The sequence below is a fragment of the Anarhichas minor genome, unplaced genomic scaffold (genome assembly GCF_050575085.1).
Source record: "Anarhichas minor isolate MPS153535 unplaced genomic scaffold, ASM5057508v1 ptg000058l, whole genome shotgun sequence".
NCBI classification, from domain to species: Eukaryota; Metazoa; Chordata; class Actinopteri; order Perciformes; family Anarhichadidae; genus Anarhichas; species Anarhichas minor.
This window is the reverse complement of record NW_027466504.1, coordinates 10,301,189-10,320,033: the sequence shown is the minus strand read 5'-3', so window position 1 is coordinate 10,320,033 and position 18,845 is coordinate 10,301,189. Positions and strand designations below refer to the sequence as shown.

The 18,845-nt window shown below is 45.9% G+C and overlaps 1 protein-coding gene across 1 annotated transcript; it reads right to left on the bottom strand.

The window, feature by feature from the left end:
* Nucleotides 1-727: 727 nt before the first annotated feature.
* foxn2a (forkhead box N2a) lies at nucleotides 728-18,206 on the bottom strand. The gene is made up of 6 exons (XM_076076737.1): nucleotides 18,058-18,206; nucleotides 7,853-8,433; nucleotides 6,028-6,152; nucleotides 5,751-5,800; nucleotides 5,043-5,111; nucleotides 728-4,252 (listed from the first exon to the last, which is right to left on the bottom strand). The coding sequence occupies exons 2-6, from the start codon at nucleotides 8,417-8,419 to the stop codon at nucleotides 3,828-3,830; spliced, it is 1,236 nt and encodes a 411-aa protein (XP_075932852.1). The 5' UTR covers nucleotides 8,420-8,433; nucleotides 18,058-18,206; the 3' UTR covers nucleotides 728-3,827.
* Nucleotides 18,207-18,845: the final 639 nt, after the last annotated feature.

Below are 18,845 nucleotides of genomic sequence, written 5' to 3'. Positions count from 1 at the left end.
CCTGGCAACTGTCGGCGTGGCGTGGTTGCTAGGGCCGTGTGGGAGGGGGGGGGGGGGGGGGGGGGGATGCTGCTCTGATTTCCAGCTGAATTGAGGCAGTCAGTAGGGAGAAGCCCCCACCTCTTCCACTCCACACACACACACACACACAGGACTCTATTGAACAATAGAGCTGTGCCAATGGGCCCGAGGCTAGTCAGACGAGCCCTTGTTCAGGGTCACACTGTGTTCATCCCACAGTCCTCCATGACTAATTAACTTACAGCGCGGCGTTGGGACATCTGATGATGCATCCAGCACTGGCACAGCCCTGGAATTTACATTAATGTGAGGTGCATTTCTGGCAGTCGGCCATGTTGGTGCAATCAAAAGACACAGAAGATGAAGAAGTGTGGATGGAGCCGCCACACGTAGTGCCGAGCACAGCTTGTGCAGTCAAAACAGCTCCGAACCGCTGGTGGGAAATATTTGCCAGCTGTAACATGGTTATGAGAAAAGCAGTCACATGGAGAGGTAGTTATTCTAAAGAATATTAACAAGAACTTCAATCTGGTGGCCTTCACAGCAGGTGGCAATGTTGATCAAAAGGTGTACTCGTGTAGGCTACTAATGTAAAGCGATGGCTGTCTTGTGTTGTGGAGGAGAGTTTGGAGGGCAAGAAAATGTGTCAAGTCTTATTTATTGTGATAAAGTGCTGCTGCTCTGACCAGAATAAAAAGACAGTGGAAACAAGAACAGGTTTTTATTAATATTTTGTAATACCATATATAATGCAATTGCATATCTTTGGCGAAAATAAATCTTATAAACATTTTATCAACAGAGGTTAGCATACAAAAACCAAAAGGTGTGTCGGTCCAACAGACGTGGCAGACAGCTGACACAAACTGATACTGGGTTGGCAACTTTGTCGAATGCAAACGAAAATGTTCATCCTACCCTTCAGGAACTGCAAGAGAAATTTTGAGAATCACACAATTATTATTCAAAAACAGCTGTGGAGCAGTGGAGGAGCTGGTTTCTTGTTAGCGTTGGACGCCTAAATGTTTAGGTGGCTCATCCACAGAGTCTGATCCAGTTTGTACTCCACATCCCGTAACAATACCCGGAAGCATGAGTCATGAGTGGCAGTCGGCTTTTTTTTTCTTTTTTAAAGACTCTAATCTGTGATGAGATCGAGAGCCAAAATTCAATTTGTGACAACTTAGTCACAATAACATTAACATGAGAGAAATGTAATAAAAAAAATAAAAAAAAGATTCAATCTTCGTCAATGAACTTCTGCAGTACGAGGGGAAAGAGTCCATCTTACATTTTACACCCCGGCTGTGCATCAATTTTGGCAACAAAAGGTTTTTCAGGATTAATGTTAATAAACTATCCAGCCTAACAAAAAGCAAAACAAAACATCAAGAGAACCTGGCAGTCATGGTTAGATTGAAAAAAATAAAGCACCCGCTCTAAAGACAATAGACATTGGCAAAAATACTTAATCACTATAACATAGTGAAAGAAAACAAAAGTGTATTGCTGTAAAATAAGACGAGGAGAAAAACAAAATACTTATTAAGTGGAGTTCAGAGGGAGAAAAATAAATGTGCCTAGTCACTCGTTTCAGATGACCAGTGTTTGATGGACTCTGCATTCAAGAATCCCATAAATTAACGTCATAAATAAGGTGATGATTAATGAACAATAACTTGTTCTGTTTTTTTTTTTTCACAGCTAAACAAGACCAGTGTATGCAAGTATTACTTCTGAGAACTGAAGCAGTTCCCACTCTAAAGCTACAGAAATAACCCGAGAGAGAGAGAGAGACGGGCTCAGTCACTGTACTGACCCGCGTCCTCTCTCTCTCCCACTTCCTGTCCCGATGATTCAGAAAACTGGAGCATTGTTACTCTCACGACTGTATAGTTACCATGGCCCTTTGCACTTCTACATCAGTGGCACAAGAACATGTTTGGCACTGACCACGCATGCTCTGCTAACAGTCACCGTGACCGTGTGATCTAGTGCTGCAGGAAGAAATATTAGGATTTTCTGTTTGTTGCCCCCCCCGTGAGCGTCCATGCTACCTTGTATTGTACGCTGCCAGTACACAGCCTTTAAAAAAAAACAAAAAAAACGCTCCAATGAGAAACGTGGCCTTTTACACAAGCGGCTCGCAACTTCCCCTCAGTGAACTGCATGCAATCAACTGACAATAAACTCCGTTTCACAGCTTGAGAAGAGAGCGCGCACTTCCTTATTTTTGTTCTAGGAGGAAGAGCGAGGACGAAACACTTGTGGCCAGAGCTGTGGGCACAACGTAAGAGCAGCGCGGGTCTCCAACTCCTCCGGTTCTCTCTGGCCGGCCCCTTCTCGGTCTTTACACTTCGATATGCACCAAACAGACACACCCTCCCTCAAGTTGTGAATTCACTTTGCCACAGGATCAGCAAACAGAAAATCAGCTGTGTCATTTTCTAATTTTCTAAAGTACATGGTTTAAAAACAGGAGATCTGCAAACCCAATTAATGGAGCGAGAAGCTGTGTGAGTTTACTGCCCGCTCCTTTCTGTGATTATAAAACAGCTCTGCATTCAGAAGCAAGCAGAGCACCAAGCAGCCCCACAACACAGCTGTAGCAAGGAGATCGGTCACGACACCGAGCGCACGAATACTTTGTCAGGAGAGGAGAAAGTGTTTGGCCATTTCAAAACTCTTTCAACAAGACCGTCATATCTCAGGTTTAGGCTGACATGCACTATGATACACACACACACACGAAATAAAATTAAATCTATGGAGGATAACCTATGAACAGGCAGTGAACATCTGGTGGCAGATGTTCCCTTTGCATAGGCTGTCACCAAACATGTGAATATATGTCTGCAAGATAAATGTCAAAAACACACCGATGAATGAAGGGGATGGACAGGATGAGCGGTTGATTTGCAAAAGAAAAAGAAAGAAAAGAAAACTTTCGTTCGTATAGCACTGTAATGGCCGCACCGAAGTAGTTTAGCGAACTTTGCAACTAAATTTGGCAGTGGCAGAGTAATACTATTTCCACATAATCCTGAAATAGAGCCAGAGCTTGTGTGTAATACGGTTATCGCAGAACAAGATAATAGTACTACTCCATTCATTTGTCTTAATTGTAAAGTTGAACTAGCGTACTCAACTCTGAAAAAAACGCCACCATGAAATGAAGAAAAGTTAAGGTTGTGGATAATTATTGCATCTCTCTTACAAGAGGATTCATGGTGCAGGGACTCCTTTCAAAGCATGTGGCATTTCTTTTTTTCTTCAGCACAAAAAGGAGAGAATGGTAACACCAGGAGGTTCGGTTTTGTCTGTTACAAACATGCACTCATTCGCTTCATAAATAGATTCACTTGGAAGAGGATACAGGTTTGAGGAGGAAGCATGCAACGCTTTGAGTTATAAAACCTTCAGCTTTTTCCCATCTTTGTCTTTTTTTGAGGAAAAGAATCTTGAATCACAATCTTCTAATCCAACAGAAGCAGGCAGGTCATTTTGGATAGGGGGTTTCTTGATGGTTCTCCATAAGCCCAAACACCTGCCCCCAGCAGTCACCCCCCCCCCCCCCCGAGGTACAGAAGTCTCTATATGGCTTTGTTCTCCTGTGTGAACGATACTATTGCCATTTGTTTTGTTGGACGGGGATATTCCCAAACAAAAAAAAAAAAGGCTCAAAATGGCCAATGAACGATCAGATAAGGAGAAGGAGGCACACTCGGACACACGATCAGGGGTCAGAGGTTAGGGTTCACAGGGTCCGGAGTCTGATGAGGGGGAGGGGGGGGCAAAAATAATCTTCATTTCCTGTTCAGTTTTGTGCTCTTGACAGTGCGTTTGGAGCCCTCCGTGCAGCTGCGTATACCGGCGAGGTGCAGCAAGGACCCGGCGGCTTCCTTCAGCTCCTCGTCCAGCTCCGGCTTGACCTCGCGCCGCGCCCTCTTGCCGGCGGGCCACTTGATGGCGGGCGGACGCCGGGACGTCTGGTGGACGCCCCTCTCGTCCCAGAGGTCGGAGTCCTCGTCGCTGTGGAAGCCCTCGCTGCCGGCGCGGTGGGACTGCCCGCGGTCGCAGCCCCCTTCGTCCAGGGAGGAGAGAGACGAGGAGGAGGAGCGGGAGGAGCAGCGCTGCAGGGCCACGCTGCTGTAGTTGTGGTCCTGCTTCGGATCGCTGCTCACCAGCACGGAGTCGGGTCGGGAGAGGTCCAGAGGGCCGTCAGAGTTGCCTGAGGAGAGTGTAGGATTAAGAGAGTGATGAGTACACGTTCAAATGCAAAAGCATATATTTTATATCTTAGTTACAGAATGGCTAATGCGCTAAATATTGCATGTCGTGTAAAACTAGATTAAAAGTTCCACGCTTTAGTTGACAGACACCAGGAAAATCCTGTCCTATGAAAGTTCTTATGTAACTTTACAGTTAACTAGGTTTTGTTTGTTTTTAAGTTACAGTGAACCATATGCTGTAGCTTTGGCTGGCTTTGTTTACAAATATAAAGCAGACGTGATACTTGTCACAGCCCAAGAGGGAACATCCGGATTAAAAATATATTCTCGTTAAAGCAGAACATTGACGGGGAAAGTAGAAATATTAGCAAAACCCAACCGCACTGAAATAATCCTGAGAGGGCTCCTGCCGTCATTGAAACAAGTTAGTTTAGTAAAGGTTCAATAAAATTATGATCTAATGTAAGATATAAGCAACAGCAGCCAGTAAGTTTGATTAAAAAGAGCCAGACGATCCGTTTCCCCCTATTTCCAACCTTTATGCTAAGCTAACTGGCTGCTGTGTCTAGTATTTCCCAAATGTCGACCTAGAGTCTGCAGGAGAAATTGTATGCAATCATGCAATCATGTTCTGGAAACAACATTTTGCCTGTAACAACAGGAGACTTGCACACAAATTAAAGCACAACAAATAAAAAGATGACATAAGCAATGGCAGGGCGGTATGTCGAGGGTAGGAAGACAAAGAGTTGGAAGTATGAAAGTATGGCTGCTTGTGGATTCTCTTACATGGGTCAACGTGGTGCCCGGGGGCAGAGTTTAAGAGCATCATGGCAGTGGCAGCATCAATGTCAGACTCTGGAAGAGGAGAGAACATGCATGATGGTCAGTCCTGAGCTGTGAAAGCATGCTAGCATGGCATCTCTACTCGGACCGGGCTCCTTTCGATCATTTTAAACCGGGGGGGACAGAGCGGCCCAATCAAACGCTCACAGAATGGACTGGATGTGCAGGAGGCTCCCCCGAAACAAACCGGAGGATGAATTGAAGCCACTGATATCGCATCCGACTCTTTTTCAGACCTGACACAAGTGTCTAAAAGCCTTGTAGCTCACTTCTGGGGCTCTAAATTATTAATGATTACAGTGAGACTGAGTGCTCGACTCAGCACCAGCAGAACCTCTGCCTGTCGTCAAGGTTACAAATCCAAGAGGCAGAGGGGGGTGGGGGGGGGGGGGGCTGATGCATCGACTGGGAGCTCTCTCTACATTATGGTCTACATGAGGCATCAATGACTCGAAAGCAACAAATCAAACCAAGAGTTGAGGATACAAGCACGGTGATGTTGAATGTTCTGGGACTGAAATGTGAAACAGGCGACACAATCAAAATACCACACAGACACAAGCTAACAGAGACCGCAGTGATTGGAATTTCTGCTTTTAATGTACATGTGGAAACTTAAAAACACCGAGCTGGTTCGTCTTCCGCCCTCACCTTTGAATGAGCAGCCTTGTAGAAAGAGATGGCGAGGGGGCGAGGAGGCACTGCAGAATGTAAACAAAGAAAAAAAAACACACACAAAAAAGGTCAGATCTGGAGTTTGTGAAGGAGATGTGAAGAAAATGAAAAATGTCACCCTTTTATTTAAAAAGGATGAAATGTTGTGATATGCCTCGCTAACAATGCCGAGTCCAATAAATAAACCGAGCACGGTATTACCGACACAAATATATAGTTCACAACGTCCAGAGGGTGACTGGGGAAGGTTTACCTGGGTGGGGAGGCGGGTGGTGTGCAGAAGGCATGTGCGGCAGGGAAGTGCTGCTTCTTAAGGGCTTGGATCAGGTTGGGGCGGTACTCGGGGTCAACACACCAGAGAGAACCTTTTCCATTGGCCTGTGGAACAGAGCAGGGACATCAAACCTCTGACCCGGGATACAGAGGCAGACACTTTCAGCAACAAACTGTGAGAAGAATTGTGATTTTGTAAATCAATGATGGTCTTGTATAGTTTGTCTGGAATGTATTCCGATTGGTCCTTTGATTGTGTTTAAACAAAGGTACCCTGTGGATTTTCTTGTAAACAAACAAAAGTCATGTTTAATTTGAGTGTTTCTCACCAGAACTTGAAACGATGGGAACATTTCTCATAATACATTTGCAAAGCAGGATGTATTATTTGAAATCATGCATTCTTTATATTCACGTCTTTTGCACATTGTTGATACGCTTCTTTGCACGTTACCACTACTAGTAAGTACACATTTTACTTTCTATGAATTCCTGAAAGAATCCTCAGCTGACAATATCAGTGAGCAGTGCATACAGCAGCATAGTAATGTAATGAAGGTCTCCTTTCTCACAAATGGCAAAGAATGTCAAGGCGACAGCTCTTCGAGGAGCACGACATCACAGACAAAGCACTGGAAACAGCAAACGCATAACTGAGAATTCCTCAACGGCCTGAACAAAAGGAGGAAATAACTGCTTCTTCAGCGCCGTGCGAGGAACAAATGTGTCCGTTAGTGATGTGTGTGTGTGTGTGCGCGAGTGTGTTAAAGTGTCACTTTATCTGATGGCGGCGCATTGCCCAGTCTGGGAGGAGAGTAGAGTGAGGGAGGGAGGGAGGGAGGATAACCTTGACTCAGATTACCAACCAGCCCTGATGCAGGAAGAAGGAAATGTCTCCATGGCAACGGAAACCACCAGCCAGTGTCATGTGAAACTGGTCTCTCGGCAGATGACGGGGCTCACGCTGTGCACCTGCACACGCTGAGCGGGGCCCCGCGCCGCACCGCGTTGCTACTCGCCGAGCGCTAACCGCTACCGCCTCCCACGGTGGGAGAATACGAGGTCCTAACAGGCACGAGCCTCGGCACCACAGGCTCCACCGGTCCAAATGCATATTGAAGCTCAATATGGCTGCCGCCGTGTCCTCTGGATCAGCAGCATGCAAATCAGGTTGAAGTGTGACGCAGGACTGTACTGGTGGAAAACCTCTCTGAAAACTTGAGCAACAAATGCAGGCTGAACTACACTGATGGCAGGAACTTTATGCAGGATGTGCAGTATGCGTCTGTCCTTTTGTCACGAGCATGAGCACATGAGAAGGTCAACTTCTCTCTTTTCTCCCCCCCCCCCCCCCTTCCTATACAGGAACAGGAATGAGTCACACGTAACTCTGCCAGGAGCAGGCGGACAAAGATTCCTCCAACAAACCCATCTTTGCACTGCAGGTCACGCTGGCTTCCTTTCTCGCGAGTGCGACGTTGAGGTCTTCCAGAATGTGGGATGCTTCTCTCCTCTGCTTTTTTAACAGTTGCACTACCTTTGCAGTGCTTCGTGGAGATAACGTCCTAGCTCAGTGTGCTGTGTTTGCATTTCCTCAGAAGGAATATGTGTGACCTTCACTGTATTCCACCGTTATCGCAGCAGCAGAGTCAGAGGTCCCTGCGGCTGTGTTACACACCGTCACATGAGCCACAGTGCAGCTACAAATCGTTACCATCACGTCATCAAACAATGCGATAACAGTTTCCTAAGCTTAAATCTGTGTGAAGTGCATGAAAGTTTAGGAGAAAGTTAAATAACCCTACCTTTCCCAAACTCCTCTCGACCTTGCGGAAGCATTTGTTCAGGGACAAGTTGTGACGGACCGAGTTCTTCCAGCCGGTGGGAGCGTTGGAGAAATAAGGGAAGTGCTCGAGAATCCAGCCGTAGATTTCTTTCACGGGCAAAGATTTGCTGGGAGACTGCTCGATGGCCATGTAGATGAGGAGAGAGAAGGAGAACGGGGGCTTGGACTTCAACGAGTCCCGCTCCCGGCCTCTGCCGTGTGACGAGGAGGAGGAGGACGACGACGACGGGCCCTGGCTGGACCCGTAGTCTCCCTCTATGTCGAAGAGGGGGCTGCCGCTGGGCTGAGCCTCCGGGCCTCCCAGAGCGAAGTTCTGAAGCAGGTTCTCGTGCAGCCAGTTGAGGTTGGTGAGCTCCTCGTCCTCGGCGCCTATGGCGCGGTCCACGCTGGTCGCCAGCGGACTAGACGCGCACTCCGCCTCGGGGAGCGTTCCCACGCCGCAAACGCCTCGGAGCCCCGTCCGCTCCTCTTGCATACCCGGAATTTCCGTTTTCTTATCTGGTGACATCCCAATGATTGGACCCATTAAATCAAAGAGGTCTGGAGAGAGAGAGGAGAGGTTGTTAATGTTTGACAGCATGGAGACAACAATCACAGTTTTTGAACTGATTTCATCACAAAGTTGGCAGTATGAAGTAACTGGATGCGACATGACGGAATGATGTGCTCTTCCAAGCGTTGACCTGGTTTTCTTAAGTCTTCCCTGGAGGCTGAGCTTGTCTGCCTCTATTGCACCTTCTCACTGCCCCTCTCCCGCTCTCGGCTCTCCTCCTCCTCCTCCTCCTCCTCCTCCTCTCGACTCCGGCCGAGGACCTTCGAGGAGGTCCTCTCAAGCAACTGAACTGACTTAAGGCTCCACTCCTCGACGCCCACCTCGGCCCCAGCTGCTCATTACGTGTAAATGAGCATGAAACCGCCCGACGACTGCAGGAATGAGTGGAAGGCCTCCATCTTTACAGAGTGGATGGCTCTTCTAGACTGATCTGCATGCAGCCAGGATCAAGTCTCAATTTGTCACATGCCAGATTAAGTAGTGTAAAGAGGCTACAGGCACTAGGACATTCAATATTGCCAGAAGCCCTGTATCATTAAGTAATCCCACCCAAGTACCATTATTAATAAGACAATCATTACTGGCATGTCATCAGCAATGATCCTGTCAAAGAGTTTGAATTGAACCCAAAGCTGAGCAACGGTTTCAAGTACAGGCACAGAAAAACACACTAAAATAAGTAAATATGAAATCAAACGGTGTCCAATAAATCTGAATAACTGTAAAACCAAACAACACAAGCTATGGCTGGTGAGGCCAAGAGCACAAAGAGATCTCACAACAACAAGCTTTATGTCCTGGGTGTCACCATGACAACCATGCCATCCCTTCAATAAGAGCAGAAAAAAAAATCCCCACAAATAAGATCCATAGATACAATAAGAAAAATAATAATCCACGCTGGCTGGCTCCGCCACAGACGAAGCTCCCGCTGCAGCCGGTGGGTGGACACGGGGGGGGGGGGGCAGAGATGGACGCATAGAGAGATGGACGGACAGGTAAAGGAGCACAGAGAGCGGTGGTGGGGGGGCATATCTTTTCATTTCTGCGATAAGATAAGAATTAGGTCAAACTCGAGTGTATGCACAGTGGGTGAGACAGGAGAAGGAGTGTGCGCGCACACACACACACACATAAGTTTGTCAGAGCCAGTGAGGACATGAGGGGGAAGGCGGAGGCATCAGTTACAAAATGACCACTCAACCCTCAACGAGGGGATAAACATGTAGCAGACGGACCCTATTGTGGTTTAGATTGACTTTGAACATCTCGGGTTGTGATTCCTTTAGACTTTAAAGTATATTTGTTTTAGTTTTTGTCAGAATTGTACATCCCGTCGGCTCTATAAGTGACGTCACGCCAATCCTCCATTGTCTGCGTTTCAATTCGTCAGCACCATTGATATTTACTTGTGAGCCGCATATACAGTTTGCGGCAAGAAGGAAGTAAGGGGACAGGCAGAGTGGACATAGGAAGGGACATATCAACAGAGACATCCTTTTATGTAAGGACAGAGGATGCCGGAGAGAGGACCGGAGAGAGTGAGCCAGCGGTAGTGCGCTAGGCTACGTAAGTTATCCTCAGTCGAGGATGAATCACGGCTCTAAGCGAAGCAGAGCAATCAGACTTGTCAGGCAGCGAGAGAACTGCCCATTTGTGTTCAAGGGAGATCTCTGCTCAGGAGACCAACACACAGAAAGAGATCTCTCGACATGACAGCTTCCTACTCTGAATGAATTTAAAAATAGAAAGAGAGACTGTGCAGAGAGACGAGCCTGCAGTTTTTGAAAAAAAAAGAAAAGAAATGTAATTTATCCCTTCCAAATATCATTTCTGAATTAGGCGAGCTGCGTGCACAGGCCAAATATCCAATGCTTTTAAAAATGAAAGCGTTTTTGTATTTGTGTTGATGCCAGAGAGAGGAGTGGAGAAGAAAGTGCTGAGGATCCCAGGCTGTTCTATGAAGACCTACTTTAGGCTGTTCTTTTGAAGTTTAAGTCGAGATCAATGACTGCGTTGGCCGATAAACGCTGATGACAAACATCCTGGACTGCATCGGGTCTTTGGTTTGATTAAAAGGTGTAACTGTAACACATGGCTGTCCTGTCTTCTTCAACAGGCCACGAATGACTGCCTGCAAACTTGATTCTGTTTTGTGGCGGGAAGATGAGAAGAAGTCACCGCCTGGCTGAAGTGTCCGACCACTGATTAACCTTCAGCGTCACCCCAGTCTCGTCTTCACAGCCATGACCTCTCAGCTGGGCCCTCGGACGCTCATCCTCTTTTGAGCATCTCCTCCAGAAGACCGGTCATGTGAATACCAACGGAGGGCCGGGTGCACCATCGCGAAGGCTGCCTCGCATCCAGCCAAAACACAGGAAGTGTTCCACCATAAATGCAGCTGGTCAATTACCACCGTTGTTGCAATGATCGCAGCCGTCATTGGTCTTATGAAAAAAAAAGGCATCAAAGAGAGGCGGCAGGGACCGCCACGAATAATGGGACACTAGTGTGCAGAGGCGAGAGGGAGCTAATAAGCCGGACCGGCCTGTTGACTGCAGCATCCTTGAAAAATACACCAAAGCTGCAAATGGCGCTGACCTGGTGTCTCATCTGCAAGTTAAAATAGCCCCGCGTACCGCCAGCCTCATCATATTCATGTGCAAACAGCCACTAACAGCAGGTGCCAAACACCCCCCCCCCCCCATTTCAAACTGCTCTTTTATCCTGTTAAGCACTTAGCCTATTCAAAACTACACAAAGACATATGGAGATAGATTTAAGTGGCGAATTCAAGCCGTTGATGTGTCAAATATATACGGGTGCGGATGTAAAGGAGACGATGAAGAGGTGTACCGCTTTGAGATGTTTTCTGGGGAGTGCATCTCACCAATCTGGACTCAGTTGCCACGGCAGCCAATGTTTGTAAGGGAAGCAATTGTGCTCATGTCTGTGCATGAAGAGGGAGCTAATGTGGGGAGATCAATACAGGCGGAAAAATGCTGAGGCCAGCAGTCTGCTGCTGTTCTTCACAAACCTGTTTGACAAAGAGCAGCGGTGGGAAAGGCCACCACGGCCGATCTGGGTGTCACGGCCCCGCTGACTAAGTGCCACTAAGGCGTACTTCACAATACTATGCGCCAAGAAGCTATTTTGATCAGTAAAAAAAAAAAAGAAAAAGACAAACAACTTATCATGTCGATGTAAACAACAGATTTCAGAACAAAAATGAAAGAGGTTATGTTTTTAACTGCCGTGTGCGTTCATGCACAGACGAACTCCCGCCACACCCTCTTCACGAGAAAACAAACCAGTTTGACACAAACCAGTTACACCTCTGTGTCATACATACACAAAGGTGTGTCGCAACGGCCCCGTGGCCAGGGGTGTTATTTGAAACCCTAACTGATATTTAGGTGACTACCCAGGCTGGCTGGAGCTCTAAAAATGTGAATGAGACAAAAAGGGGGGGGGGGGGGTCTGAGTTAGAGAGAGAGAGAGAGAGGGAGAGGGAGAGGGAGAGAGACGCTGATCCAGAGCACCAAGTTGCAGTCTTCTTCTTTTCTTTCCACTGGGAGGGTCAAATTATGTCAGAACAAAATAAAGCATCCATTAGCGTCAAAGCTAATCAGGCTACTGTTAAAGCATGTCTAAATGAAACATTTTCAAATCAAACTACTTCAATGGATTAAAGCGATCTCGTCAGAGCCCCGAGGTGAAAGCGAAGGGACAAAGCTTCTCACAAAGCGTTACGATTGGCCCCACACTCGGCTAATACAAAGGAGCAGTTGTTTTTTGCTCTCGTCATGTTTCAGGAGTGCTCAGTATTCACCTCACAGTCTCAAACAGAGGGACCGGGGAGGGAAGGAAACACCTCCTGCCTGTTGAGGAAGTTCATTTTCAGAAAACAAAAAATTCAGACAGTCAGTTAGCCCCGCTCGCCACCACAACAGTAGACTCGAGAGGTAACGCTCATTCGAGCAGCAGCGGTGTGTTTACTTTGGCAATCTATGAATTCCACCGGCATGAAGCTTATAGACGGCCGACAAACAACCGGGCCGAACCCCGACGTATTGACTGATGCAATCACTGGAACAGTCAGGGGGGAACGAGTAAACAAAACACGGGGTGATTATTGTGATGTCCGTCGAAGACATTAACTTCAAACTCAAACACACGGGACTGCACTTTGACTGTCAACAGAGGTGAGGCCTTCAGAAGTCCATGCCGGCCAACGCTGAAACCTTATCTCTTGGGTCATGTGGCCTTAAGTTCAGTGTGCACACACTGACCACCAATCAGCGACGCACCAACCTCGTATACTGTTGAATACCAAAAAGCAGCATTGACTGACAGTTCATTTGATGGTACACTTCCAAATACTTCTAATAAATGATTAAAAAGGGGGATATTTTTCAAGTTTCTTCATCTTTTAAAGGCACAATGTGCCTTTAAAAGTTCAGTTGAAGTTTCGACATAAGCTCTACCAGGAATGTGCTCTGTCTGAGATTACTTTCCAAGTAAATACTACAAGTATTTGCAAATGGGATTTTGTAGGAACACAGAAAACACCAATGAGGCCTTACAGGAGAGGCAAACGACAGAAGCCGTCAGTTCTGAATTATAGGGACTCTAATGGAGTCCTTCACAGGTATCCAGGTGAAGTACAGCGAGAGAGACCAGCACGAGGACTCTAGTAAACACATTTACTAGAGCTTCTGGCTAAAGTGCATACACATCAAAAGCTGAACATGCTTTAAGTAGCGGTAACGTTTTCTTCTTCTGGCAGCACTGAAGGTTCAGCTCCCTACACCGTTGTTTGCCAGGAGTTCACCACTCGCTGGCTGTTGTTGTATTCCCTTAAATGTGGGTAAAGGAGGATCTCCTCAAAACAAGCCATTTTGTTATCTTCTTCTTCCTCGCGGACATGGGTGTATGGCGACTGTTAAATCCACGCGGAGCAAAGCGGACCCTCGTGGACATGCGGAAAGTATGAATGGGCTTCTGGGTAACAGCCTTTTCTAATTTGTCTTTTACTCACTTATGTTGGTTCAACATCAGCGGCTCCTACAACTGGAGGATTACCGTAGAACAAAAATCAACCATCATTTTAAATCTTTCTTTGTTTTTTTAAGTCTAACCCACAACAACATTTCTTGTTGGCCCATTTGTACCAATTCTCAGTAACAATCAGTGAAAAAAAAAGTAGATGTGATAGTACTCGTATAGTACTCCACAGACCGGAGAGAACATGAGCTGTAATTATCAGAACACGTTTTAGTTTACCATAAAGAATTCAAACACATTTTGGTCCATGGCCTCCGTTACATCCTCTGCTCGAATTAGGTTGACTTTAAATCCACTTTAAACTTTTTGTTTTTCCCCCAACATATCACCATGGTGATCTGATGACAATGTAAGACTTTTAAAAATAGCAAAGCTCTAGACATGCTCTAGTAAACTGAGCTGCGTGCTTATTCCTGGACTGAGCTGCTTCAAGTACAGCGCCCCGTATAAAACATTTAATAACACTGTGTGATGCGTCAGTTACACTTATATTATTATATATTATATATACATCATGGACAAACAGCTCACCGGCCCTTTACCAGCTACAAAATGTTGGTGAACCGACAATACAATCTGATGATTTGCACACACACTGGTCAGCCCGTGTCGTCGCTGTCACACTGCCATCAATTAAATAAGTCCCTGTTAACTCAGCCAGGGGTGACGGGACAAAGACCCATTGTGACACGGGACACAGGCCCACTTCCCTTCTTCCCTTCCCTCAGCGAGGAAACGGTCGCATCGGTGTCTCCTTCGCTGAGGCCGGCCCTAATGGGCTGCGTCTTCAGTCCAGTCCGTCACAAATGAGACGGGCACAGTCAGAGGGGGGCGGGGGGGGGGCTGCTCACTATAGAGTCAGTGCATAACCACTGTGACCAATCACGAGACCTAAAACAATAACTGGAGCAGACGGAGGGGCGCCACAACAGGAGTACATTTCCCATACACAACTTCTGTAAATACACACGCACACACACACGCACACACACACGCACACACACACGCACACACACAGGGGCAGGCATAAAGAGGAAAAAGTGAGGCACTAACTCAAAGCATTCACATTCAAATTATGTAATTTTCAGATTTTGAACCGAATGTCAACCTGCTCTGCCTTTTTGTTGATGTCATGACATTACCTACAATAGTTGGCCACAGTTTGTAAAATAGGGACAGCTGTTAAGTGGGAGGGGATATAAATAGATGCCAATTAGCTGTACCCTTATCTCTAAATGATGTGAAACGTCACCGAAAAAAACAACAACAGACAGACAAGTTGAGAGTCAGGAGAGTAAAACAAAAGAAGGGCGGTGACGCATGCCTCGACTGAAGTTTACATTTGCATCTCAAATTCAGAGCCACCACCTCTGTTTGATGAGCAGAATGTCGGGGATACCCCTCCTTTAAAACACGGGCGTGAGCAGGTGATGAAACGCACATGTGCAGCTTTAATTATTCAAGCAAACCACCACAAAACTGCACGAAGCAGTAAACTCCAGCAGACGGACGGGACCGATGTCAGCAGTTAGCGCTGGAGCTCACTGATTGGTGACTGATCTCAGATAGATATGTGGTTGTTCAATGTAACCACCTCCTTCCACCAGAACGGGAGGTAGAAGGAGACCAACATGTTCTTTATAGAAACAAAAATACTTTCTTTGGCTGATAATACAAACAACACACTGGCTAAACTTAAGTAGCACAGACTTGTAGACTTTATTTCCACATGCTGTTAATACATTTTAAAATCATTTTCCAGTTTAAATGTGTAAAAACACTGCAATATGCGCACACCATCCTAATTATGGGAATACAGTTACCTCAAGGGAACAATGACTGCCGACTACCGTATCCTGCCAATCATGGAATTATTCAACCTCTGCCATTACGACGATTTTAAAATAGTCAAATCGGCGTCACAGAGGACGTGGTAATCACAGGGTGTTCGGGAGAACAGTAGGTTAGAAAGCTTTGATCTTTTCTGTTGAGCCAGTCCATGAGAGACCAGGTTTAGACTGCGTTGAGCAATCCCAAAACGGTTCTGCCACACGGGTCAGCTTTCGTAACAAATTTAAAACCCACAGTCACCCTTATGGCAACAAGAACACGCTGGATTTTTTTTTTAGAGGACGCAACCTTTCCATTTGCTCTAGGTCAGAGTACACAACTCCGAGATAAGACTGATTACACGGCAACAACCACCATTTTGAAGTGCAGATTCTTCACCACTGCTTAGATAAGGTGTCACAGTAACAGCTACGAGCTACAATGGAGCACCATGCCACTTCCTTGTTACGGTGTTTTACTTTACATTCAGTCTGTTGTGCTGTGGTGGTCTCTTTCTTGTCACGTTGCGTCAGCGTGATCGTACATCCTCGGAGGAACATCTTCCTGTTCTGTCACCGGCACACAGTGAAATGGAGCAACTTCTCAGAAAAGTGACACCTATGTGTTTGTACCAAGTTGTAAAAATGAAGCGTGGCATTCAAGGGAGTTCTAGAGGAGCTTAAGATGCATTTGATAGCACTGTGTCTATTGGTATTGAACATGAACATGGAGCAATGTAAAAGAAGTGTGTGACTGTCAGGGCATTACTCTTTTGGAAATTGTTTGAATGAATTTAAAAAGCAGGCCAATACTTGATGGTTAAACGTGAACGTAAACTATACTGTGACTGTAATCAATTGTCAAATTCACTAATTGTTGTGTCAGTTTCAAGCTATCGTCAGTAAACGCATCTGATTCTCTCAAGTCTGCCAGTAACATTTTCAAACATCATGCACTGTGAGCTGACCCAGAAAAATAAAAGATAATGATATTCACAAAGACTGTGCAGTGTGCCTCCTCGTTCACCTGTACTTCACCTCTTCCTGAGGACGAAAAGAACTTCAAACCATGGAGTAATGCTTCATATGGTAACTACAATGTCTTAGTCTTCTTCCAACAATTCAAATAACCCGTATGATGGTGCACAACTAAGTCACATTCAGCTCCACTACAATGCTTTCCATCCCCGTGTTTATGAACGCGGTTTCACGTCGGCAATAACAGCATCAGTGGGTTACGACAGGTCTTATTTATAGTAATGAATGTCAGTAAAGTTAGAAGACCCAGGTCTATTCTGGGAGGCAACAGTACTTCCCCTTCAGAGGCTCCTGTACATACAAACATGTACAGGAGCAGACACACGCTACACGACCACAAACAACAGCAAAGACAACAGATGGTTTGACCTACAAACATGACTATGGAGATTCTGTCCATAATAATAATGGCAGATTGACAACATCTGTTTCTTTTTTGTCTTTTTCTGCCCCTTAAGCTCCTGTTGCCTTTGTCTCCTATTTATCACTGGGGCTTTAACAACTGTCAAGCAAGAAGAAAAGGAACGTCAGCCTACATTAATGTCATAACCTCACGAAAGATAAAGACATTTTTCCTCATCACTTTTTCCCAAATACACACAGAAATCTCAAGAGCACACAACACATTTTAGATGAGGTTTGTCCAGTAAATAAAACGCCAACAGGCAGCAGGTAGAGAGACCACAAGGGCACCAGACACGTGGAATAACATAAAGAACATGAAGACCTATTCAACAGCAACATATAAACTATATCCAACTGGATTAAAAAGGGATATTTTTCCTTCCCTCTGACAATGTTTGTGGAGCACTCTGTATCTGGGACAATCTTGTGATAATCCATTACATCATGTGCTTTAGCTAGCCAGTGTAGCCTCCCAACCTCTGGTACCGTCGATATATATATATATACACACCATGAAATATTCAACAATTTATGAATATGAGGAGGAGACATGCGTCTTAAATAAAACAACAACTGATACTGATTTAATATCGCCGTCCACTAACATACCACTCGAGAACTACGCGACAAGCAAAGGCACTGAATGGCACAGAGTCGAAGCGAAGTGGAAAACGTAAACTGGAAGTGCTGTTAGCAAAGAAAACTAATATGCTTTGTAGCTAACGCCGTGTAGACGGTGGCATTAGACAACACAACCACAGCCAGTCACACAATGAGCAATACAAAGTTACACGTAATGGGCAGGACTATTGCACAACACTTCCAGACAAACGGGACTCGTTACAAAGTAACGCATCTCCCGGTTAGTTACACATTTGATTCCGCTTTAATTAAAGTAGGTTTACGAGCCGTAACGTGACGTTAGCTCACACAGCAGCACAACCGTGAGGCAAAGTAGCGTTAGCAGTAGCTCCGTGGGTCAGTAAACCTACTGCTAGCGTTAGCATAACATTTTAACTGTGTAGAATGTTATATATATTTCCATATATCAAAAGACAGCCCTTCTTTGGTGCTATGAATACGAGCCCATAGAGCAGAGAGACGCACCGTTCATATGAACTAGCTAGCTGGCCACATGCTGTCGCTGGCTCTGCCATGCTGGCTCTGCTCTAAGAGAAGTCACTTGACCACATTTACTTTTCGCGTGTTCCACACATATCCACCCAAAACATATTCAATTATAAATACATATTTACAGGTTTAAATACTCACAATCATGCACGGCACGTGCCTCGGTGCGGTATGTTTATAGACACGTCCGCGCGCAGTTTTATTCCGATATCTGTCTCGCACAATGTCAGAGATCAGATCAGCAGCTGCTTCCTCCATACACGCAGCGCGCGGATCACACAGCGCACGGGCAACGCTACCAAACCCCTTGCCGTCGCCATAGCAACAGGCCCCACTTCAGCCAATCAAAACCCCTCCCCTCCTATCTCCCCTGGCAACTGCCGCAGCGCAGGAGCTCCCGTGAACGCGCACGCCATCCTGTTTTTGCATCGTGTCAGTGTGTGCTTTCACTTTTTTATCGCCAGCTGCTTGTAACGTAACATAAGAGGAGGGAAATACGTTTTGTGAAAAACATTTTATGAATGATAGGGTATGCAGTGAAGCAGTGATGGGGTTTATTGCAATTTGATAAAGTGTGTGTGTGAGTGGATCAAGCCGGACGGGTCCACAACACAACAATCCCGCGTTATTTAGGCTACACAAACACCTCGGGGCGGAGAGAAAGGATGTGTCACCACACCCAGCCTCGTGACGATGGCGGACCTTCAGCAGGGCCCCTCCCAGAGTAAACGATGATACAAGGAGCTAACGTGACGTGTATACACACACACAACAGACACATGCTGTTTGAGGCCTGAGCATTTAGACAAAGCAAAGACAAGAAATGGGAAGAAAAAGAAAAGCACGATTATGTAGCCTACTTTCCAAGTTGCAGATGAAACTCATTCTCTGTGAATGTGTTGAAAATCAAAAAAAATGCACAAAAGGGT